At 37.0% G+C, this 26,087-nt stretch overlaps 2 protein-coding genes across 4 annotated transcripts in view; one reads left to right on the top strand and one right to left on the bottom strand.

The window, feature by feature from the left end:
* The window catches only part of LOC112047195 (senecionine N-oxygenase), a 22,473-nt gene extending 12,062 nt beyond the window's left edge, over positions 1–10,411 (top strand). The window contains exons 2-8 of the mRNA XM_024084213.2: positions 2,406–2,605; positions 3,800–3,938; positions 6,168–6,339; positions 7,457–7,729; positions 8,260–8,420; positions 8,826–8,957; positions 9,329–10,411. Of these exons, the coding sequence (XP_023939981.2) occupies positions 2,406–2,605; positions 3,800–3,938; positions 6,168–6,339; positions 7,457–7,729; positions 8,260–8,420; positions 8,826–8,957; positions 9,329–9,541 (1,290 nt within the window). The 3' untranslated portion in view covers positions 9,542–10,411. The remainder of the gene's footprint in view (positions 1–2,405; positions 2,606–3,799; positions 3,939–6,167; positions 6,340–7,456; positions 7,730–8,259; positions 8,421–8,825; positions 8,958–9,328) is intronic.
* LOC112047196 (senecionine N-oxygenase) lies at positions 10,402–26,087 on the bottom strand. Of its 3 annotated transcripts, none has more exons than XM_024084214.2 (8): positions 25,822–26,087; positions 21,201–21,403; positions 14,562–14,700; positions 13,827–13,998; positions 13,088–13,363; positions 12,548–12,711; positions 11,705–11,848; positions 10,402–11,020 (listed from the first exon to the last, which is right to left on the bottom strand). In XM_024084214.2, the coding sequence occupies exons 1-8, from the start codon at positions 25,897–25,899 to the stop codon at positions 10,826–10,828; spliced, it is 1,371 nt and encodes a 456-aa protein (XP_023939982.2). In that variant the 5' UTR covers positions 25,900–26,087; the 3' UTR covers positions 10,402–10,825. The 3 variants fall into 3 exon arrangements, with proteins under 3 accessions (XP_023939982.2, XP_023939983.2, XP_023939984.2); XM_024084215.2 differs by lacking the exon at positions 25,822–26,087 and adding an exon at positions 23,628–23,894; XM_024084216.2 differs by lacking the exons at positions 21,201–21,403; positions 25,822–26,087 and adding an exon at positions 21,043–21,166.

Raw genomic sequence — 26,087 nt, 5'->3', positions numbered from 1 at the left:
GGGCATTAGTCCACCACGCTGGCCCAATGCGGATTGGGAGACTTCACACACGCAGAGAATTAAGACAATTATCCGGTGTGCAGGTTTCCTCATTGTGTTTTTCCTTCACCGTTTGAGACACGTGATATTTAATTTCTTAAAATACACACAACTGAAAAGGTGGTGCATACCCCGGACCGGATTCGAACCCACGCCCTCCGAAATCGGAGGCAAAGGTCATATTTACTGGGCTATCAATGCTCCTATTATTTCTATAACGAACATACAGAAAGAGAGACAGACAAAAATTTTGTATGAATTTCCTTTTCTTTGGGACGGCTTACCTTTGTCTAAAGTTGATCCTTCGCCACTGTTACTTACTGAAGCTGCTTTTTATATCCGTGGTTTGCTAAAACACGGATATAACATGGATACAGTGCGGAACACTATTTTCAGCGTAATATTATCGCAAAATGCACATTATGCACATGATTATGTTAGAGTTTTAGGAGTAATAATAATTTCTGATAGGAAATTTTCTCCTCTTTAGGGATAATTTTTCAAAGTTACCACAGCACATAGTGTTTGAGTTATTATCAAAAAATTGAGCCATAGTTTTATCTAAATGTACAGATTTTGTTTTAACTAAAATGAAGTTATTTTATGATATTGTAGGAAATAGTAGTCTGAGAAGGATACAATGTCGCTAGATATCGTGATGGCTCGTGCTGACGGTGGCGCGACTTGTTTCCTAAACAGTAGGGAGTTAGAGAGGGGTAGCGTTCAGTTGGCGAGAACGACTTGCGATATAAGACGCTCATCGTACTTTAGTATGCTCGTGGCGTTCGAGCCGTCCACATTTCTTGTTGTGTAACTCTTTATTCGATACTTGGGATAGGCGGAGAGAGTGACTTAAGTGGAAAAGGGAGTGGAGAGTGACTTGAGTGGAAAAGGGAGTGTTGATTAACTGTGCCTTTAACCCTACATACAACGATCACAAGTGCGTGACTCCACTCACGGTCATTCTCTGCCATTCTAAAGTCTTATTTTGGTTACAGTTTGATTTGTTAATTAAGTTGTGCTGACAAATGTTGTGAATCGTTCGACATTAGTTTTCTTATTTTTGTAATACACTTCTGAGTCTGCTAAATATATAGATATATTAAAATAATCAAATACATTAGGTAGGTATTGTTCAATAGTTCAATATGCATAGGTACATCTATATATATTACCATTTTTATTATAAGTAGGTTACCTAGTTTATTGATTTGTTCTTGAATTAAATAAATTATATCTTCAGAGCGTAATAAAATAAACATAAATAATAATATATTATTTATTAACATAATAAGTGATCAATATTCTAACAATACAATTCAGTGCATAACAAGATAATTTTGTTTTATGTAATACTAAGCAAACACGTGTAAGAAGTTCTATACTAAAATAAAGAGAGGTAAAGTTTTTGTGTTTGTGGAGGTTGTAGAGGGTAGGTACCTAAGGTAGGAGCATAACGTACTTCAGGCTTTATAAAATTACATATCTCGGGCTCTTGCTTCAAAAATCATTACATAGTTTCGCCTTTGAAACAGAATTACGTATATTAACACCTGTTTCGAGCTTACTCAATTGAGTAAGGTAAAACTGTTTAACCTAGTTGATGTAAGCGTCTATGCAAAATATTCCTAGTATTAGTTCGTTTATCACATAATTGGAAAAACCGCAATTTTTAGTTGAAGGTTAATTGTTTCTGAGAATATCTCAAATAAACATAACATCAGTGAGAATACTCAGTGGTATTACTTTTTGTTGGGATTTTTATATGTATTATACATAATTATATCCTTGTAGACATAAAAAAGGGCATCTGCAAACATTAAATTATAAAGTTAGTTGTACGTTGAGTTGAGTGGATAGTAAAAACAACAAATTTCCTACTTGTTAGCGATCAGCGATGTCTAGATATTTGTTTAAGTATCTACATTCTTAACTTCCATTGGTAGCTTGTCTACTACCTTACCATGAGTTGACATAAAGTAGAGTTTTGACGGTCTCCGTGGCGCAGTGGTATGCGCGGTGGATTTACAAAACGGAGGTCCTGGGTTCGATTCCCAGCTGGGCAGATTTTCTTAATTGGTCCAGATCTGGCTGGTGGGAGGCTTCGGCCGTTACCACCCTACCGGCAAAGACGTACCGCCAAGCGATTTAGCGTTCCGGTACGATGTCGTGTAGAAACCGAAAGGAGTGTGGATTTTCATCCTCCTCCTAACAAGTTAGCCCGCTTCCATCTTAGGCTGCATCATCACTTACCATCAGGTGAGATTGTAGTCAAGGGCTAACTCGTCAAGAATAAAAAAAAAAGAATGATACGGGATATATATCCTATATCTACAACGATTTCATGATCTCCTATTTTGTTTCAGCCGCCAAAATCATCACACACATGTGTAATCGGCGCGGGCTACTCAGGGTTGGCGGTGTCGCGCTACCTCAAACAGCTGGGGCTTAACTTTACGGCGTTCGAGGCGGCGCGCGAGCCCGGCGGCACCTGGCGCTTCGACCCGCACGTGGGGAGAGACGCCGACGGCGCGCCCGTCTTCACCAGCCAGTACAAATACTTGAGGTATGTGGACTGACGACATCAATCGAGTCGCAGGTATTCGCTGGATGCAGATGGTTCAATATCGTGATGTTTGGAAGTCCCTACCTAGGCCTATGTCCTGCAGTGGACGTCCATCGGTTGACATGATGATGATGATGATGTGTGTTCACAGTCTCAAGCGGGGCTCGTCTATTTATATACATGAGGCACAAATAATCCAATCCAATAGTTGGGTACATTTATCAAGGTTTTGTGTAAATTGGGTATCTTGGAAATGTCGAAAATTTTTGAAGTTCTAACTTCAAAGTTTTTCTATCTTGAAAAAGATCTCAACGCGAGCGAAGCCTTTCTTTCTATTAGAACATTTTTAGCATGTTAAGAAATCGGTCCCTGTTTTTATCATTTACATTTAATAGTGATACCTATAGTATCCTAATCAGTTAAATAAGTAATTGTTTGTATATTTAAATTCGTGTTCACCTTGGTCACAAGTACCTTGGTCAGCAAAGTCAAACATGCATTATTAGTCTTGTTCCTACCCGCATTACCGGCATTGCATGCTTGATTGTTACAAGGAAATAAGACAAATTGCAAATTCGGTTTTTCTAATACGTATTTATTAAATTAAATGTTAAAGTATACAGATTTTATAAATATTTTAAACACAATTTATATTATCACCCAAAAAATGCTTTAAAAATATATTATTCTTTCCGTCTTAGATGATGGAAATAATCGTCGCTTATATATAAGTTTTCTTATATTTAAGTAAGGTTTTTCAAATTATTCTAATCATTATTTGAAAAATCTTAATAAAAAAATCCAAGACTTGGTCGCTAAATATGGTCTTCAAAAGGAGGCTCAGAGTCACACAGCGGGCGATAGAACGAGCTATGCTCAGAGTATTTCTGCATGATCGAATCAGAAATGAGGAGATCCGCAGAAAAACCAAAGTCACTACATAGCTCAACGAGTTGTAAAGCTGATGTGGCAATGGGCGGGCCACATAATTCGGAGAGCGATGGACGTTGTGGTCCCAAGGTGCTGCAATGGCGACCCCCCCACCAGGTGGACTGACGACATCAAGCGAGTCGCAGAGATTCACTGGATGTGGCTCAGGATCGTGATGTTTGGAAGTCCCTACAATGTATGTCCTGCAGTGGACGTCCATCGGCTGATGATGATGATGAATCTTTATTTGTTTATTGCCCTCAGGGTGAATACTCCGAGACAGACGATGGAGTTCGACGGGTACCCCTTCCCCGAGAGCACCCCCTCCTACCCCAGCGGGCCGTGCTTCTTCAAGTACCTCAAGTCGTTCGTCAATAAATTCGACCTGTTGCCCAATATACAAGTAAGTAGGTACGTCCTCAAATGCTTATCTATACTAATGTTGTAAAGCTGAAGAGTCTGTTTGGTTGAACACGCTAATCTCAGGAACTACTAGTTTTAATTAAAAATAATTCTTATGTGTTTGTATTTTTGTCCTTTTATCGAGGAAGACGATGGCAATAGCATCACGCTGTGACTAATAAAAGCGAAGCGTCTAGAGATATGGTAAAAGTGGGAAAGATATTCCTTTTGAGACTCGCACTGCGCTGCAGACAGAGGCGGTTTACCTTTTAGTGATAAGAAGTTATCACTTCCAAAATACACTTTTTACTTGGACGATTGAAGATCTGGACCGTTAAAACCAGACCTACCTACCTCTTCCTACCTACTTCCAGATTCACGATTCAATCAATTCACCACAGTCCAAATTGCAGCAAAATTAGCAAAGCTATTTTTATAGCTATATCAACAAACGGAAGCGCTAAACGAGCATACTGAGACGTGATCTGAACATGTATGACGAAGATGTAGATTAGACCATTGTTGTCAGGCCGTTGAAAGCGACAGTAATAAGAAACTGAACAATGATATAAATAGATGTAAAATCAAAGGACAATTTTTTATAGGTGGCAAGTATTATAATGAGATCCTACGACTGTTTTCGTTAGTTGTTCTGAGAATAATGTTAGTCAGCATTAGTCAGTCAAAATATCACAAAGAGGTCATTTAGACACAAAAATCCTTTTAAACGTATTCTGACAATTTTAGTCATTAACTAGCCAACTCCCTGAAATATTTCACCAGTAGTTCCAGTTACTATGAGAATATGGGGATAAAATGTGATACTCACAAATAGCCTGCCTATCTAGTGGTAAAAGAATTTTAAAAAATCAACATACATACAAACAACAACCACACACTTTACCCCTTCATAATATTAGTGTAGATTAGTAAGTGCTCTTTTTCCATAATGTTACAGTAAAACTTTGAAAACTCGCAAGATTTTCTAGTAAACCCGGCTTATCAACCAATTTCTGTCTTTTACCAACATTTTTTTTTCTTTTACAAATGTCTTTTACCGACACATCTTGGTAAATCCTGACATTCGCTAATAAAACCTATTATTTATTTATTAATGGCCTCGCGCCAGAAAGCGCAGTGTTGGTCGACCCCCCATCTGGTGGACTGACGACATCAAGCAAGTCGCAGGTATTCGCTGGATGCAGGCGGCTCAGGATCGTAATGTTTGGAAGTCCCTACAAAAGGCGTATTGTCTTGCAGTGGACGTCCATCGGTTGATATGATGATTTATTTATTCATAGAAATTATTTACCCGGAGATATTATAGCTGCCCAATGCGTCTCCCCGAACTACAAGATACATAATTAGGTATAATTCTAAAAAATAAGTCTGTCGTTTACGTAAGCTTTTAAAGTAAACATATTATGTATATTTTATGCGGATCAATTTTGGGAGTTTACGATTTCTATATTAAGGCAAGTTAAGAGGGTTATTGATTAGGGTTTTATGTTCAGTAATAAAGTATTACAATTACCTACCTGACATTTATTTATGATGCAATTTGCTAAAGCCTTAATGGCTAAAACTGAACGATGGATCTCTCACCTTTTTATCGTATCTGAAAATAAAGTCACAGAAAGAGTTAGAGGGAAACTGGCGGTCAGGGATAGAGGGTGATTTATCTAACTTCTTTATTTGTCTTGTTATGGGCATTAGCCAGGGAAAGTTGCCAATTTTATGGAGGGTGCAGCCTTAAACTAATTGTAGCACTATCGTTATTAACCCATATTTGTCTCACTGTTGAGCACGAGTTTCCTCTCAGAATGAGAGGGGTTAGGCCTTGGTCATTGCTTTATACGTTTGTATCATTAACTCCTTTATCAAATCCCGCTTAAGTGCTTAAGTGGGGTTTTGATACATTTAAGTTTAATATCAAAATGATCAATTCACATACTCCAACCATAGCCTTACTCTCCTCTTTTGTCCTTCTTGCAATGTCAACGTTATTCTGGTAGGTAATATGACATTCGTCCCTCTACATTACATGACCATACCAAGCTAACCCTTTACTCCTTAAGTCTTCGGCACTCATTCATTCATATTTTATCCATTCTTGTCACACCACACATTCATCTCAAAATACGCATTTCGTTCGCATGCATTCTTCTACTATCCCTCCCTTAAAACATATTTTGATGGTGATTATTATTTAACACAAAAATGTATGCAGGTCCGCAGCCTGGTGACGTCAGTGACGTGGGCGGACGACCACTGGAACCTGACGTACTTCCGCACGGACGAGCGTGGTGACCACACCGTCGCTTGCGACTTCGTGGTCGTCGCCAACGGCCAGTATGTGCGCCCCGTTGTGCCGATGTATCCCGGACTTGATAAGTATCAAGGTTGGTATGAGTTCACTGTGAATTTGATGATGTGAGTTTGTCCTGGAAAATATTTGCTATTTCGGTCTAAAGCATCCAATAGACGTGTTCAAAATCCCTACTAAAAAAGCCTTTAATGTTGTTTTAGTTGTTTTTGCATCTAGATTATTTTTTTTAAGTTTACCCATGTTAAATATTGGCAAACGTTCGGTATTTTGATTCAGCTTGTCTTCTGACGAATTCCTCCTCTTTTTTTATTTTTAAATATACTTAAACAATACACATCACTATCTAGCCCCAAAGTAAGCATACAGAGTAGCTTGTGTTATGGGTACTAAGATAGTTGATATTATAATATTCATATACATTTATATACTACATATAAATACTTATATAATGCATAAATACACACAGACATTGGAAAACACCCATGCTTGATGCAGAAAGCAGGGTCACTACCCACTGCGCCATGCGGCCGTCAAAATCCTCTTGAATCCCTATATTTATATAATTAAATCTTTATTACTATCTACCTTAATCCATACTTATATTATGAACAGAGAGACAGCTGTTTATAAGTAAGCCTTTTCACGGCCAAACTGCTGAATTGATTTAGATCAAATTTAGTATAGAGATAAATTGGACCTTGATGGAACATAGACATCTTTTATCCTAAAAAATTGTTTTTTTCATTTGTAAAAACAGAATTTCTTGTGAATGGAGTCGTGGGTGATATATAAACGAGACAGTAGGCTATAGAGTAAGAGACAGAGAGACAGTGGGCTTGAATACAGATCCATATTTCTATGGAAATTTGTGAACAGTTCTGGCGTTTATTGTGGGCTCTTCAGTAAACTGGAATCCCCATAGCGACATTTTTGAAGTTTGTTCCTTTCCCACAAATGACGTTGATTGGAGGTTCACAGTGTAATTCACAGTGGTGCTTTAGCTTTGTTTCCATTAATTTGTGCCGCCTCTTTTTTTTAAACTGAGCATAAAGTAGTCTTTATTTCTCTAATATTTTACCCAACGGTTAGAATTAGAAGAAACTGACTTTGTTTCCCCTAAATTTTGTCTTGCTGATTTATTTCTATAGAAAAAGGCTTGTTTTTCTAAAATTGTATTCTTCTGTTTTTAGGATCAATTTACCACAGCCACGACTACAAAGCTCCAGAACCCTATTCTGATAGAAGAGTTCTTCTGGTAGGCGCTGGTGCTTCAGGCTTAGATCTGGCGGTGCAGCTTCACAACATAACAGAGAAGCTGGTACACAGCCATCACTTGAAGTACAATCAGCCTAACTTCTCCAAGCGTTATGTAAAGAAGCCTGATATCCATGGTTTCGTGGAGAATGGTGTTATATTCGTGGACGGCAGTTTTGAAGAGGTGGATGACATTATATTTTGTACAGGTGGGTACTGATATTTTGATGTATACTTAAATTAAAATGAAAGCGTGGGTACTTGTAAGTTCTTTGAAAGATTTTATATCCTGGTTCTTTTGGCCTACCTTTCTGGGATCACTGTTTGTGTGCATTAAGTACATCAGGACGGTCAAGTCATTAACCATTTTTTCTCTGTAATTTCTTTCTACGATCTTTGACTGTTTACTTTCAATTTAATTTGGGAACGTGCTATCCTGGAAATTTATTGAATATTGTTTCAAGTAAATTTCTCTGCCTGACCTTTCAGGAGTGTTCTATTACTTCTAACAATTATACTACTTTGGCCTGATAGGTTTCTTTATTCCCTTCGTCCTATTCTTCGATAATTGATCACTTATCCACATGTTTTATGCAGTATCCAGTATTTATCTGAACGCTTATTGCATTAGCGTTGCTTCTAGATAATAATAAGCAACAATCTATAGCGCAAAATAAGAATTAATATTTTTTCATCAACTAAATGTAGCATGCTATTCAAATACTTGCGTCCTTTACAGGCTATGAATACTACCACCCGTTCCTCGATGAAACAAGCGGCTTGACCAGATCGGGGAAGTACGTGATGCCGCTGTACCAACACATCGTCAACATGAGGCGCCCCACCATGACCTTCATCGGTGTTGTCAACAAGGTTATCACTAAAGTTATGGATGCACAGGTAAACTTCACATTTCTCATTTACTTATTACGCTATATGCTTAAAACAATTATGGAATAGAAGCAGGCGTTTGTTGCGGAAGTTCCTTGTCGATCGAGGACGAGCCTCGAAAACAAGTTTAATCGGACCCAACAAAAACTCTCAAGTTCTCGATTACGTTTCACTCCACAATTTTGTAGAGTGAAAAGTAATCGAACACTATAAGACTCTTAAAATATTCTCTTACTTTGCTTTCATTTGGGTTCAATTGGCTTTAAAATTCATTATTTTAAGAGCGTTTGTGCATTTTGTAATGTGTAATATCTATCTGAATTTTTCTTCAGAAATAGTAAAAAAAAAGTAATAAAATAAATCGTTTCACAACATTATTTATTTTACTAACTATTTTTATATCCATTCTTTCAGGCAGCATACATAGCTTCATTGATAGCGGGTAAATTTAAATTACCTTCAGAGCAAGAGATGCTGGACGCTTGGTTCGATCACGCCTACAGACACAAAGTAGCAAAAGAAATTAACACTGTAGGGCCAGAGATGGTAAGTGCTCAGAAATTATAGGTTAAGTTAGAAAATGTATTATGTTCTAGAATGTTGAGCTTTGATATTTGAAATGAAGTCTTTCTTCCAAGAATACCCTTTTCCTGTGCTTAATTATAATATTTATAATTGAATATTTACCTATTTATAGTTTTAGCTTTAGATTTTATTTTAACAATTTTAAATTTCTAGAATTTTCCTGTATTAAATATTCCTAAATTGTAAATTAAAAGGGCTATTATTTTAAGATCGACCCTTAGGTCACTTGTATAGAAGAAAAAGGAATAAGGACCCAACAATGACCCTTACATAACTCTCTTTTAATTTTCAAATACTTTATGTCATAGATTTCAAGTCTTAATTTCTTCCAGGACCAATACTTTGCGAAGCTATCAAAAGAGGCCGGTATCACAAGAAACCCACCAGTGCTAACTCACATCAGAGACTTTAATGCAAAGAACAGGCTAGAGGATTTGTTCAACTACAGAGACTTTGACTATGAGATCATTGACAATCGATCTTATAAACGATGGTATAACGGAGGAGGGAAGAGAGCAGAAGAGTGCCCTGTAGAGGAAAGTTAACATCGTGTTAGTAATAAATATGTAATAGAATAAGATTTGGTGAATGAATGGTATTCACATTGCACCAATGTATGAACATACATCAATATTGTAGGTATACCTATGTACAAACTATAGACGATGTTTTTTTGTATATATGTCGACAATCTGTGCGCTTATAATTTTTTTTAATAGAATTGTAGATTTACTAATGTGACTTAAATCCGCACAATATGGAACTGTTGGGTTGGGTGTGTTTAAGTTAGTGAATTACGTACTCTTTTATTCTAGTAAAAGAGTGCGTAATTTAGTAAGTAAAACTTGACAGTTCTTCTATGAAGAAGTGGCAAATGCGTTCAAGACAAAACACAACCTGTAAGAGGTACCACGACGTGAAGAGAAATCGATCAATTCAAATTACAACACAAAACATTAATGCATAGAACCACTAACGCGACTGGCAGACTGGCAGCGTGACAGTGTCTACGCTGCCGAACAAACAACTGAGCTCAAGTCATCAAATACCCTCTTATTTATACCAACACCGATACCTCCCCTCTACAATATTATAAATAATGAATGTTAATACCACCTGTAATCGAAGAACTTGTAACAGTAGGTATTATGATTTGATGCCGTCTGGACAAACGCAAATTCAATTTATTTGACTAAAGAGTTACAGAAAGATTTATTGTTACCATTTTTTTCGTATATTCGTTTCACAGCTATATTATATTTATACTTACTAATAACGTTTAATATATTAAGTTGGGGAATCTCTATAATTTGATATTATATGTATGAAATGTAAAAAAATTGTAAAAAATACAATAAGAAATCTTTATCTTAGTTAAGGAAATAAGGAAATTAAAAAAAAAATACTCCATATAATACAGTTTTATTTTAATACAAAGCTTACATATTAATTTTACGTTCTAGGTAGTTACTTTAAGGACAGTTTTAGGTGTGCCTATCGTTACAAAATATATTATTACTATGAAAATATATTTAGGTCGGCATTTACTAAAAACTGCAAAAACTTTTTTCAACATACGATAAATATCAACTAATATTCTTTGAAAAATGAAATATCAAATCAATAAATTTAAATATTTCTATTTCCCTAAAAGTTTATTGATTTAAATTCATATTCGCATTTTTGCGTTGTTAATAAATTAAAATAAACTTTTATCAATTTAATTTAATACCAATAAATTACTTTTACCAATTTAATTTAATATCGATAAATTATTTCAATATGAGGTTTTCTTTCTTATTTCCCTATTTGTTTTCCTATTTCAAAATCTACCTTATTCTATTAACGTCCTTATCTTCTAACGTCCTCACAAAGGTGTCCTTATCAATGATGGTGTACACGTAGTCTCTATACGTGTAGAGGTCGTCCAGCTTGGCCTGAGTGTCCACGGAGCGGATTTTGAACATGACCGGCGGGACCCTCTCTATGCCGGACTCTTCTGTCAAAGAGGCGTAATATTCGTCCTGTAAGAACACGTAGTCTCATTAAGTCGCGAAGCTAAAGTGGCACTGCCCGGGCCACTTACTTCGAAGAGCTGATGGACGTTGGGGTCCCAAGGTGCTGGAATGGCGACCCCGCACTAGAAAGCGCATCATCATCAAGCTGACGACATCGAGTACTAGGGATTCGCTGGATGCAAGCGGCTCAGGTTCATAATGTTTGGAAGTCCCTACAAAAGGTTTATTGTGTCGTGACGGGTAGCAGCGAGGGTGATTGTACCACCATGTACCATTATTTTGTGGTAGAGGAAACACCTCGAGCAGGTCCCAGGACTTGTGGCCTTGGAAGTAGATTTACGGGATCAACGCTCACCTTCCCTGGCCGATATGTTCTCCATATCCACACTAAACAAATTTATGATAAACAATAATTATAACACAAAACGTTATTGCACAAAATCACTGGCAGACACGCGACTGGCAGCGTGACGGTGTCTACGCTGCCTTACAAACAACTAAGCTCAAGTCACCAAATACCCTCTTATTTATACCAACTGATACCCTTCTCTAAAATAATATAAATAATGAATGTTATTACCACCTGTAATCGAGGAACTTGTAACACTTTGTCCTGGAGTGGACGTCCATCAGCTGATATGATACTAACTAGTAACTAGTAGATATATCTATTAGAACATGCTTACTTACTTCTTTTTCAGCTAGGAAGTGTATGTCAGACAATGGCCGCCCCTTTGCGCGGATGACGTCAGCGCGTCTGTTCCACTCCTCCATCATTTCGTCGTGGGAGGGCAGCGTGAAGTTTCCCTTCACCAGCGCCGTGGCGTAGCGGGACTGTGGATTTCGTATTTCGATCGTAGATTATTGAGGAAATCATGTTAATTATTTTGTAAAACAATATTATCAGTATCGTTATTATAAGCCTATGGACTGTGAGGACTTCTTAACACCACGCTCCCTGTTGCCCGTTTGATCGATCTACTTAGTACGTGCCGGTGCGGGGTCGCCATTCTAGCACCTTGAGACAATAAAGTTCATCGACTCTCCGTTTCGCCAAATACCACTTCAGATTCAGCAGCGATTCTTTGATCTATATTGGTGACTTTCATTCTTTAGCAGATCTCCTAATTCCTTAACTAGTGACCAAGTCTTAACTACTTACTAAGCATAAAGCCTGTCCTAGTATTGGGACAATAGGTATACCAGCGGGGATGGAATCGAATCTCTTGGATTTCCCGATTGAAATCCCTTAACCGTGGAGCTATCGGAGCATCAATTTTTGAAGATCTCTCTTGCGGATTTGGTAAACTAGTATCATCAATCTGTTTTTGAAAGTCATGTTTGACTCTCTTCTCATCCCCTCTGTGTTATATTTATTAAGAATAGAATAATAGTACAGACCATTCAGTCCTAAAATCCAGTTAAAAGACTTTTCACAAAAGATAACATTTTTCATTATGATCCGAGCTAAAAAGAAAGATTTTGTGGAAAAAATATTCTCGCAGATATTGTAAATCAGTTTCCCAAAATTACCTGTGCATCTAAAGCGACGACCAGACAGGCGCGCACGGTGAGCCCCATGACCACCATGGTGGGCTGCCGGATGTTCACCATGTACTTGTACAGCGGTGTGACGCTCTTCGGACTCAGGTCCAGGCCGCAACTCTTGTCCAGGAAAGGATAGTAGTACTGGAAACCTGGAAAATATATTTCCCTTATCATCTAACACAGGAGCTATGGTAAACTTTGTGAGTTTGTAGGGGGTAATCTCTAGATCTACTACACTGTTTTTGAAAATTCTCTTATCATTAGAAAGCCACGTGATTTGTGAGTGTCACAGGTTAGATGACGTCTTCATCCCCGTATACCTACAGAAACGGGAACTACACGGGTGAAACTGCGTGGTGTCTGCCAGTTATGTGAAGCTTAAATTCAATCAATCCATCAATATAATCAATATACCAAGTATACCATTTTTTATTAACATTGCATAAGCTTCAGAAATAATAGACAACTGCTTTTCTTTGAATACTTGCTAACCTCAAAATAGCCTCAAACTATTCATAAACTCACCAGTACAATATATAACATCGTCAATATCTTCGTAGCTGCCATCTTGGAATATGACACCGGTAGCGTTGAACTCCTTTACATCTGGCTTTCTTATGTAATTCTTAGGAAATACTGTATTGAATTTGATTTTGGAGTGATGACTGTGGACCAAGGTCTTAGCGTAGTTGGCCACGTCTATGGTGATGTCCATGCCTGAGGGACCGGCGCCGACTATGAGGACCCGACGGTCTTTGTAAATTTCAGGCTCCTTATAGTCGTGACTGTGTATTACTGTACCTGATAAGAATAAGGTTAATATTAATATATTAGGGTGTCTTTTAAAGTCTTTTAGCGAAAACCTTCGACTATCACTTCGAGTTTGGCTCATGCCGCGTTGCATGAACTAGCTCATGACTAAATACCTCGTATTGGTGTGAAACTAGACAGGCATACTTCGACAACAATCATGTGTGGTTTAGCCCCATTTTCTATTTAATAATTATTGTTAATACTCAAAGAAATTTTCGCTTGGCGGCTGGATCAAGGATCGGAGATAGAATCCTTAAGACGGCGCAAATTGTGAGAAGGTTTCCTTTTTCTCTTCTCACTTAGGAACCGTATCCCTCTTTTATTTTGAAATAAATCTAAATTATAGGTACAATCAGTATTTTGTTGTGTTTCACTGGTTATGGTTCAGTTGTGAAACAATTTATGAATGTCGTCATTAATAAAAGATAGCATCTCTCCCACTCTGACCAACCTGTGAAGTGCTCTTCATTGGGCATGTTCGGGTATTTCGGTTTGCTGTAATGTCCCGTGCCAACGATCACAAAGTCAAACTGTTCCTCGAACTCCTCGCCACTTAGCACGTTTTGATATTTCACTTTCCACACGTTGTCTTCTCGTGATACTAATATTACGTTATGTAGGAACTGTTGAACAATAAGTAATTTTATATGAAACGTTTACATGAACAATGTATATTTACATTAAAATAAAAACGCAGACGCCTATAAGGAACACCTTTACATCACCGAGTTAGGTTTCTAACTTTATCAGAATAAGAATCTTGGTATTAGCTTCATTTTTCGACATGAAAAATCTTTGCACATCATTAGATAATGAAAGTTTTAGTGTGGTTCTAAGTCTCATATCGGGAACACCACTGTCCATGTGAGATAAAGAGGACAAAAGGGTTCTTGCCACCATAAATTTTCAAGCTCTGTACGAGCCTGATGAGAACTGATGGATTGACACTGGTTTCCTGGGAAATGGGGCGGGCCCTAATGTGAGACGTTATATACTTGCGTTGACACATTAGCTCCATGTCATATCAGGGAGGCAGAGTCAAGACTGGGAGCCGCAGCAGGAAAAGCTGCAACGACAAGTGGCACAAGTATGCCTTTATAATGATCGAGAGTTACATACTGGTAGGTATTTGTTCTGGACCGATAAAATAGGTATAATGATATACGATGAATATACAAGCCATTACCTTGATATGCCTTGCCAAATCGAAATGTTTCGCATAATCCTGGATGTATTTGTAGTATACTTTCCAACTGGGAAATGAGGGCATGTCTTCTGGCACCGGGAATCCCCTCAATTCCATTGTAGGCTTTGGAAGATTTGTCCTGAAAGTTTACAGAAATAGACACTTAATGACACAACATAACCTAATGAAATACCCATGTGCGAAGCGACACATTGAAAGTGATTAAAAATAGAGAGTTTTAACTACCAATAAAACTTACCTATTATTTTTTCATCAATGTCCGGAATCCATCTTGAGAGAAGCACCTGTCTTTCCTTGCCGGATGTCAGCTAAAATCACCTCTCCGATGGTGGCGCCCCCTTGCCGCAACCTAATACCTATGTACAAGTGACCGTAGCGAGCCGAGTGAATGTTCGCCATTATTATACTCATGATGCACCAGGTAGGCCTTACCTGGATTCCGGACATTGATGAAAAAATAATAGGTAAGTTTTATTGGTAGTTAAATCTCTCTATTATTTGTTTCGTATCAATGTCCGGAATCCATCTTGAGTGAAGTGTTTGTTATCACCTGGTGCTCGCAAGGTTGACGCTTTAATGTGAATTATACTGAAAAGTATTTTTGAATAAATGAAAATTCTCAATTTTGAAGAACAAATATACTCTTAATATGTATGTTAAGGAATTTGATAGTGGCCTAGGTAATCCAGTTATGTATATCTATTTTGGAATTCATAATCAGTGATTTTCTAGAATTCTAGATGTTAGTAATTAAATCTGACTTCCAAATCCGTCCGAATTTCTAGAAATGGATAGAATCTGATGAAAGATTTGCTTTACAGATCTTGTAAAACAATTTTATTTAACCTATTATTGTTCAAGATGCATGCGTAACATAGCTCCTAGTATTATTAATTTAGTTATGTTTTGCCATTCAGTTACAGCAATACAAAGCAGTTTGCTTAAACCCATAAACCATACTTGGATTTTTTACCGATTATATTTCAAAACTCTATATGAATTGCTTCTTAATGATACTCTGCACTTTAGAGTCCAAATATGTTAGCCAACAGTGACACGCCCAGGAACTAGGATATGTACCTATAAATAATCTACTTACCACAACCCATCAGACAGATTGTGCCACATCAAAATGTAATTTAATATCATTAGATTCATCATTCTGGCGATAAATGAATTTTAATTACTTTTATTTAAATAATAGACCTCACTGTAGCAGCATGGTGGATTCAAGCTCCATATCCCATAAGTAGGCAGGCCCGGCTGATTATGATGACGGTAAATGAGTCCGGTAGAAGCGAATCCTTTGCATGTATGAGGTGCACGTCACTGCTGTTCATTGTACTATAGTATGCGCATTATCATCTGAGTCGTCCGGTCATAAAAGTCAAAAAAGATAGGAATGTGCAGCGCGCCTACCTGCGCACCCTAATTATCGATAAACGGCTACCTGCGCACGTGCTAATGATGAGTCAATAATGATTTGGACGATTCTGATTGGTCGGTTTCTAATGTAATTGCATTGCGTATTTTTTTTGCTATAAATGTGTTTACTGCAATTAAATAAATACATTCATGTGTTACTCGTTGCGCACTATGGATACTAATATATAATAAATTTGGCAGAAGACGAAGATTCTGATGATGAAGACTCAGATGAAGATTAATTTTATTTAGTTAATAATTATATAATATGAAATATGTATTATATTAAATCAAATATTGTTAATTTTTTTAATTTTGTGAACAAGATACGATAATAAACTTTACTTATCGATAATATGTCTTTCATTGTTACACCCTTCACTAGACGGCTCCATAAGACCCATAAGTGCAAGCGAGATAGATATAGAGAAATGATTTATGGCCCTAAGACTCAGTTGTTAATGCTATAAGTATAGTATCTTGATTGATAAAATTATGACAATCCATGTTCAACGGTGAAGAAGCCCTTGCTAAGCTGGGTGTAGAAATTATTGATTTTGTCAGGATCATGTGAAACTATATAATACGGTGGTAAGTTTAGGATACCAATTTAACTTCTCTTCCGATACTGAAATAGCTTTGGGTATCGATACCAACGTGAAGAAGCATTAATATAAGCCCATCTCACCTACTAGTCAAATTAGTAAATTTTTTATATTAGGTACCGATTTCCGTATTGGCATACTTTTGTCATCCAAGACAGATAGCAAACTATATGTCCAACATTGTAGAATATAAATTCAATGGTTTGTGGGATACACCATTTCTTTACATCTGTCTCAAACTGGCTTTATCATATGATTGTAGCGCCGGCTGGATATTAATAACTGCTGCCCTTGATCAGGTCAATGGATCAACATTTCTAGTCACTCAAAATCGGTGAGGCTCAGTAATTATAATCTTGAATCACTGGGGCATGTGCATCTGTTTGTTTTGTGGTGTGTGTGTGATCGCCATATTTAAAAAATTAAAATTTAATAGCTTTCCGCTCAAAATGACTGGAATGATTCCGGTGGCCGTGTACGATGAGGTTTGGTGGAAGAGACAACCAGTTGTGCTTCTTTAGTACACATAACGTGTTGTTGTGTATAAGGCTTACTAGTCCTGATCATCTGCTCTCGAAAGGTTATTCAGCATGAGTAGTTCCTACACAAGACGCTTGTTTTGGGCGTGTCTCACACTTGAAATAATATAGCTGTCGCACGTCAAAAAGAAAAATCATTCTGACCAAGTTTGCTGACTCGAGAGGACAACTCTGTATTAAACCCGTTTAGGAAATATTGAGCTATTATATAAATATTTTATTTGTCTAATTTTGTAAGGACCTGATGTGACTGCTAGATAACTCTGTTCTGTTTATATAAGCAATCCACGTATCGGTTATAGATCTGAAGAAGCATCTAAGCACTTTGCAATCGACAATGCTGTAAAATATCGCAGTACATTTTCTTGTGGTGTGCGTACCATGCGAGTCAATCGTCCAAGACATCGTGAATTTCATGTCATTGAATTGAGTTTTCAATCCACATCTGAAAGCCAATATGACTGTGTGTTGGCATGGCCAATAGGTGTTTTGCCATGTGTTCTATAGGTATTCTTGACCTATTAATCTATATCTGGGCACAACGGTATAGGAATAGTCGCCCTGCTCCACCTATGTTGACTTATCGGCAGCAGTCGGTTGTAGTATTGCATTGTCCAACTGTGTAGCCTGCTTATCCGTCCTAGGCAGTGCAACAGGCGTGTTGTAAACGTAACCTGTTGACTTAGCTGCTCGAAGGACTGTGGCCCAACACACACAGGTCGCAAAGGTCAGCCTCTCTTTAAGAGATTGATATTTGTCAGAGAGACCACCTACGACTAAGAAGCTGTTGCTGAAGCGCTGTTGCGTAGCGTTAAGCACTTCGACTCCGACAAGGGGACTTTGCGTTGCGTCTTGCGTCCCAGTTTGCCAAGAAACTTGAGGCAAAGTATCGGAGTCAGCACAGACTTCTCGGAGTTGGTTATCCATTCTAATGTTTACAGTCCTTATTGTGGAAGGGTCAGTCCAGTCCATATGAGATTAGCATTGCTTTACCTCTTACGTTTAAGAAGATGTCGCTCAAGTGTCTTGCATAGCGTTAAGCACATACGACTCCTACAAAGACTTTACATTGCTTGTATCCAAGTTATGCCGACAATCCCGAGGTATTGTGTCAGTACCAGGACCGACTTACAGTCTAAAGGGTGTATTCTAGAAAAGGTACACTTGTTCCTCGATTTCTTGGAATCGTGCAACCCAATTCGTTGTTATTGCAAAGGTTTTTAGGTGCTTATAGACCGAATGTCAATTAGGCCAGCTGAAGTAGCTGTTGTTTGTCTAAACTTCAGTGCTAATCGAGCCTTAGATATATGCGGTGCAAAATTGGTTGCATAGGCGAAAGCGGTTTTTCTCTTTCCATCAGTTGCGTTCAGTTAAGTCAAGTTTAGGATTGGTCGGAATGTTTGGTTCAGTCTTGGTACCAAAACCAAAACGGACAAAGCTGTGTTGCGCCAGTTCTAAAATAAACATTACGTATACCTGTGTAGCAAAAGTTAATAGGTATTGAGTATACATACACAGTGTACGTTTTATTTCTGAAACGCTGCATGAGTAGAAACTAAAACTGAAATAGGTATACGATATGGTCTGAAGATATGAACACCATTTAAAAATGTCTGATGGTCCACATATTTCAAAACTAATTTTTTTTTTTTTTTTTTTTAATCAAACATCCGTCTTAAAATGTAATGTAATGTTTTCGTTACGTTAGCTTGAATTATCGGTAAGTTTTGATGATGACAAGACAGTTTTGCTCTGTTTCTGGAACTAAGTGTATCAAGGGTAAGTTTTTTAGCCCCCCCCCCCCCCTTGTTTTGAAATCGCTTTGCACTTGGGAGGCATTTTATACAAAACATCATATTTAAAATTTTCATTTCACGTAAAAATAAATTGATAAAATCATTTCACCTACCATTGTTTTGTACTTGTATGTATAGATGACCTTTCGGAGTAATAAGTCTAAAGTCTGGCAACTTAAGAAGTTTTACAAAGCTGCGAAAGAACATTCCAGTATATTTGAATGCAATTCTTTCATAATTATGTACCTTTAAACGTTTTCTTTCATACTAACTCCGGGTGTGAATGATAAAATGTGGGTACCCACATTTTTCTTTTAAGTGAAGAAAAGTCGTAACAAAGGGAAAATCAACAATATATAGTTTATCAATACTCGTATTTAAAACGATGTTTGAATAAATTCATGAGGTTTATGACTCGCTTTAGTAAATAGATTCCTATAAAGTTGCAACAATTTCGTACTAATTTGCAGCCAAGATCAATCGTTACTACCGTCGCTTAGTCTGTAATTGTACACGTATTTTCACTATTTCTATTCATAGGATTTGTTGAAAATGTGACGTGTTGTAATAAAATTTAAACTGTACGTAACTCACGGTTTGCAAAGCCTTACATGCTCTGCTCTGCGACTTCTCGTAGGATCACTACCGCCGCTGCCGCTGGAACTCGACGATGGAGAACGTGCACGTTTTAATTTCACTTTTGACAAAATCACTTACGTTCTCCATTTTCGGAGAGGTTTATTCACACAGAAAATATAAAATGTGCACCTAATATGTAGGTATAAATTGTTTTTTCCGTGATCACAATGGCTGACATGTGAACGGCGTGAAAAAACGACGCTTAATGGCGAACATTCACTCGGCTCGCTACGGTCACTTGTACATAGGTATTAGGTTGCGGCAAGGGGGCGCCACCATCGGAGAGGTGATTTTAGCTGACATCCGGCAAGGAAAGACAGGTGCTTCTCTCAAGATGGATTCCGGACATTGATACGAAACAAATAATAACTAACACTTGCTATTTCGTAGAATATCTAATTTACAATTAGCTCACAATTTTGTAGAGTCTCAGTAGTTCAAAGTGTGCTGAATGAAAGGTAGTTTCTTCTATCAGTTGCAGTATTATTCAAGATTTTCATTTTAATTGTTTTTTGTTGACGCTGAAACTACTGAATAAATTTAGATGAAACTTGGCGCCATTTGAGAGCATTATACGAAGAAGGTTATAGAATACTTTTTGTCGCGAAAATAAAATTAGAAGGTGGTGAAATGGGGATTGAAAGTTTACGTCGAGTTTCACGCGGACGAAGTTGCGGGCGTCCGCTAGTTAAAAATATGTGACGAAGAGCTGGACATAGGCCTCTTGCATGGACCTCCAAGCATAACGGTGTCGAGCCGCTAGCACCCAGCGACTCCCTGCAACTCGCTTGATATCCTCGATACACCTAGTGGGGGGTCGACCAGCACTGCGTTTTCTGGTGCGGGGTCGCCATTTCAGAACCTTTGAACCCCAACGGTAGATACTAGATACATTTTCAACAATAGTGATATCTCTGAAAAGATCCGAGAAGACATCTTATTTCGGCTATTATGCATTTTCTCATGAGTAATGCATGGACACCTCACGTAGCTGATAACAATTTTCGTTATCTTATCGATATAGTTATTGATAATGGGCCAAATAGCAGAGTTTCCAAACGCAGGTATTTATAACATGTGGCCGGTGGCTGTTATCAAGATTTCTAGAAACAATCTAGATACTGTTGGAACCTTATAAATAGTTAACAGGGCCATAAATTGGTGCTAATAAATCAGGTGTGTAAAAATTTTCTCGGGTTAAGATAATACGGTTATTTATATACTAGCTGCGCCCCGCGGTGTACCCGCGAAAAATAAGTATGTACATACACGTAATTGAATTTAAGACAAGGATCATTACGCACGCACAAGATCACATACTCCGTCAGCCGCCGAAGAAGACCCATCTCGGGATCTCGGAATTGTCACGATGATGGGATGCATCGAGGCTTTGGCATCCTAAATAAACTAAGCAAACGAGAATGGTACACACACGTGGACTATAATGTTATCTCACCTCAAATGTTTATACATGCTGGTGTGCAGAGGCCGTTCTCGTCGGTGCCGCCCACGTACCGCGTCGCTTTCAGCACCATAAAGCTAACGCCTTCCTCCTGCAGGTACTGCGCCGATCTCAGCCCTGCGATGCACACGCAGGGATTCTTGTTAACTAACCTCAAATGTTTATACATGCTGGTGTGCAGAGGCAGGCCGTTCTCGTCGGTGCCGACCCGCGGGTCGTACCGCCACGTGCCGCCCACGTACCGCGTCGCCTCCAGCACCGTGAAGCTGATGCCCTCCTCCTGCAGGTACCGCGCCGACGTCAGCCCCGCGACTCCGGCGCCGATGACGCACACGCGGGGATTTGGTACTATTTTCTGTTAGGATAAGCAAGTACCTAATTATTTTATTTACGCTAGGTTTGTTTCTTCCTACTTGTTTCAATCTTGCCCATCATAATAGTTTGAAGCAAACGGTATCTATCGTGCGGCAAAATATGTCCGAAGTACGATCTTCCGCTGCTTGATGGTTTTAACAAGCTCGGTCTTCTTCTGCATTCTGGCAAGAACCTTAGCGTTAGACACTTTCGCCTTCCAGATTATGCGGAGCTACGATAAGTTCACATCTCAAAGGTTTCCAGCTTTTTACGTAGGTCTTCCACTAGGTACATGCTTCACAACCAAATAATACAGTCACAGGTCAGATTTACCAGTAGGCTGGAGCCTAGGGTGGCAGATTTTAGGGGGCGGCATATTTGCTTACAGAAATAAAGAAAATGAGTCTTGAAAATGTGACGATGATTTTTTTATTATTTGTAAATTATATTTAGAGGCTAATAAACGTCTATACTATCTAAAAGAAGGTGCTAACCTGAAGTTCGTTGTTTTGTGTACGACGCCTAAAATTTGGGAAACTCTGTAAGCACATTACACACATCTACCCATCATAATTCAAACTTACCGAACACGTGTAACGAGTCTCTTAAAGAGAAGTAAAGCAAAATTCGGTAACAGGCGTCAGCTCGTGAGAATTAACTTGACACCTGGCGCGAATGATGTTTGTACTATACTACTGTGTTTCTTTGGTTATGCTTGGTCGCCAGGTGCCCAGTAAATGCGCACTAGTTATAGATTGCCGGAGTGCCGGACTTCTTAGTTCTTATTACATCGAGAATCGAGATTCGAGATTATTATGATCGTAAACCTTATGAGGTAAAGTTGGGCAAACATCATCTTTCATTATAAACTTAACACATACCGCTTCGCGATATGCGTCTACAAAAATAACACTTTTCACCAGTGTGGGTTTGCAGTTTTTGCACTTGCAAATCTCACACATGTCAAACGTTGATGCGGAGTTCTTATGGTCCCCAGGAAGTAAAACGTACGCGTGAGTTAGTTTAAATACAGCGCCATCTAGTAATCTATACTAATAATAAAACTGTAACAGGTCAAATTCTGACTTAAATCAGAAGGGGTGAAACAGGTGTTGAAAATTTGTATGGAAAGTCAGTTTTCAAGTTTCTTTTGTAAAAATTGGTACCTATGTGTACCTACTAAAAATAACATAATCCTAGTTTTTTCAAAATTCTACCCCTAAGGGTTGAAGTTTTTTTAAAATAAATCGTTAATGATTTGAGTTATAGATTTGTCAAATGATTATTGGACTATTTACATATATAAAATATAAAACATGCAAAAATATAAAGAGGTGAAATAGGGGTAGAAAGATTTCCACCCGAAATCGCGGGTGTCCGCTATTACTTATAATATTACAGAACATATGTATACCATGTATAGGTACATGAATCCTAAAAGTTCAGATGTCAACAGATTATATAATCTTCACAATTATTACTTATCAATTCCTTATTCCTTGATATGGCTGGATTTGTGGAAGTTGATATTTTGTTTTGTAAATACATAATTATGTATATAGAGGTAGATAGATAATAATTATCATTAGCTATTATTATGATAATATTTAAATAATTTATGGGTTCAAAGGAATATTAATTAAAAAATTAAAAAATAAATTAATAAAACAAGAATAATTCTATCTGTCTTCGTAAATGCACATCGTTATTATTAGTCTGCGGTCTTAATTAGTAGAATAACAACTTACATTATGTTCTCGAATCTCGATCTCTTTTTATTCTACCTCGGAAAACTTAGAGAGTAAGAGACAGCTAATATTCTCAGTTTAGTATTCTATTTCTAGTACATAGACAATAAAGAGTGCACCACAGAACAGCAACAACAGCTCACTCATTAGTCACTTACTTTACATTTACGTCAATAATCACTACAAAATATAGAAACTTTATTAATTAGTGTTATTATTTGCTTTTGCATGTCTACTTATGTGTGAGTGACTCATTACGATTTAAAAAAATGTAAATTAGCTTAATGACCGAATTGTTACAACATCTATTGATAAGGTTATCAGTAACAAAAACAAAGTTAATGTCATAGTTATTCTACTTATAATCAGAGTAAAAAGAACTATAATCTTATGAATGAAGAATTAAGATGATTGTAGATTATGCTTTACATTAAACTAATGGTTAATTTTTACTTAATTAACATTTATATATCTTACCATTCCTTTGATATGGCTGACACTGTCACTACAATAAACAATGGTGTTTTAACGCGCAATTACAGAATACAGATCTACATAGGTGTGTACATATATATTTTATTTTGGTAGCGTTACATGCAAATTAAAATATTTACTGCGAACTGCGAACAATGTTTTTATCGAGGCGCTAGTCGATACACACTGAGATGAGTCGATCTTTTTGTCGAATTTTAGGTAGATAAGTAGATAGGTAATAAACAAACGTATGATACGTGCTATCTATTATGTAAATAATATCTCGATTGATTAGGAAGTGAGTTTGAATTAGTGGTTTGCTGTAGTTAATTATATAAATAAATAAGTAAAATTGAAGTGTATGTCTTTGATTTCAAAAGTATTCTTCTGAGTGCTTGTCACGATATTATTTTTTTTTTTAATTTTTGTCTGTCCGTCCAGCGTAATTTTGAATCGGCTAGATCTGGATTTTAATGGTTCTTTCATTGGAATATTGGGTACGAGTAGGTTATTGAGCAATATACAGGGTGCTGGGTAGTAAATATTATTTACTACGAAAATATTAATTTTAGAACACAAACATGTTTTTTGAACATTTTAATTAATTTTCGGTAAAGAATATAACCCCAGAGATTTTTCCGAGATAAAAGTAAAGGGAAATACTCCCCAGTATTTCCCTTTATTTATACTTACCTCGAAAAATACACTGTTCCCGCGGTATTTATAAGAAACTAAATTTCACGCGGACGAAGTCGCGGGCGTCTACTAGTAGTTAGGTAAGTTATATACATAAAGTTGTTTTATAATTTTGCGAGATGACAAACGGGGTCATATTTGTAATAAAAAAAAACTGGCGTCCACTGCCGTTCGATTGGTCGATTAATTATTTACCCAGGTACCTATTATGTAGATAGGTAGATCTAATTTTTAAGTATCTACCTAATTCAAAATATATGTTGTGACGATAATTTTATAATTTGTTCCAAAATTAATGACAAAGATTACTAAGTAAATTATATAAAAAAAATACTGTCTACATATTTTTTAATTTGTTTTTTAATTTTTGTTTTCTACCATTTTTAACCCCCGACGCAAAAAGTGGGGTGTTATAAGTTTGACGTATCTTTCTGTCTGTCTGTGGTACCATAACTCCCGAACGGATGAAGTGATTTCAATTTAGTTTTTGTAAAGGTGACTTATGCGCGAGTGTTCTTAGACATGTTTGATGAAAATCGATTGAGCCGTTTAAAAGATGTTTTTTAAGCTAATTAAAGACTCAATATATTTTTTATCGTCAACTGTTTTAAGGTAGGTAGGTAGGGACCTATCTACCTATTTACATATATTTGGTTACAACAACGTACAAAAGTATTATATCTATGATTATACATACTTTAGTAACGTAATCCTATTAATATTTTATACGAGAAAGTTTGTATGTTTGTTACTCTATAACGCCGCAACTACTGGATCGATTTAGTTGAAATTTAAAACACAGAAAATTATACCCTAGATACGATACATAGGTTACTTTTATCCCGAAAAATCCATGGTATTTGCGAGATTTGCGAAAAATGATGGTTATGAGAGTGTGAATTTTTGTTACTCTTTCACGTCGTGACTACTGAACCGAATTAGCAGTTTGGAATTGAGATAGATTATAGCCTGGATTAACACTTAGGCTACTTTTTATCCCGGAAAAAATACATATTTATTTTTCGCGGGTAACACCACAGTGCGCTGCTAGTATATTATATATCTTCTAACTACTTATTCCATATATAGGTATATATATGTTCATAAATATAAACTACGTAGAAAAATAATATAACCTACTAGGTTTTTTTTTATTTATTTTATTGTACAAAATACAAAAAGTGTTATATAATTAGGTACATAAAAAGCCATCCTCATAAACTTGACGTTTTTGTGAGGACGGCGAGTCCACAATTATGTTAATTTGTTATATAAAATACATAAGGGACACAATTAATCACCATATTTTATAATGCCTAAGTATGTCTCCTAGCGAAGTGCATCTGCGAAGCCTCCCCTCCTGTTCGAGATGCACCCTTTACATATTTACCAATTTTTTTTGGTCAAGTTAATATTGAACAATTTGCTAGTATCCAGTCCTCGCAAATTGTTCAAATCAAAGGTATTTAAATCAAATAAATCTTTTTGTTTAAAATCTTACCTTACTAATTTTAGACGGTACAGCATTATTAAAATCCACTAATAAAATACTAACCAAAACACTGTATAACAAATTCATTATTCCTACACTAGCACAAAGTTAATGTCAACTCATTAAATTAACGTCTGGACAATAGCCAATAATATGAGTAAATAATTAATTGTATTTGTATAGTTATTTAAATTACGTTAATTAAATTAGTAATAATTGTCAGTCACAGATAATAGAAGAGCCCTTGACAGCTGTATAGTTTGTAACGTAATACT

The sequence above is a fragment of the Bicyclus anynana genome, chromosome 21 (genome assembly GCF_947172395.1).
Source record: "Bicyclus anynana chromosome 21, ilBicAnyn1.1, whole genome shotgun sequence".
NCBI lineage: Eukaryota > Metazoa > Arthropoda > Insecta > Lepidoptera > Nymphalidae > Bicyclus > Bicyclus anynana.
Note: the sequence above shows the minus strand (reverse complement) of the source record. Positions and strands in the feature narration are given on the sequence as shown.

Excerpts from the sequence above, each read along its gene's own strand:
- LOC112047196 (XM_024084214.2), bottom strand. The coding sequence starts at position 25,899 with ATGAATTTGTTATACAGTGTTTTGGTTAGTATTTTATTAGTGGATTTT. Across the intron at positions 14,701-21,200 it reads AGCATGTATAAACATTTGAG|GACAAATCTTCCAAAGCCTA; the intron begins GTTAGTTAACAA and ends GTAAACTTTCAG. Across the intron at positions 11,849-12,547 it reads TCGTCGCTTTAGATGCACAG|TCCCGCTACGCCACGGCGCT; the intron begins GTAATTTTGGGA and ends CGAAATCCACAG.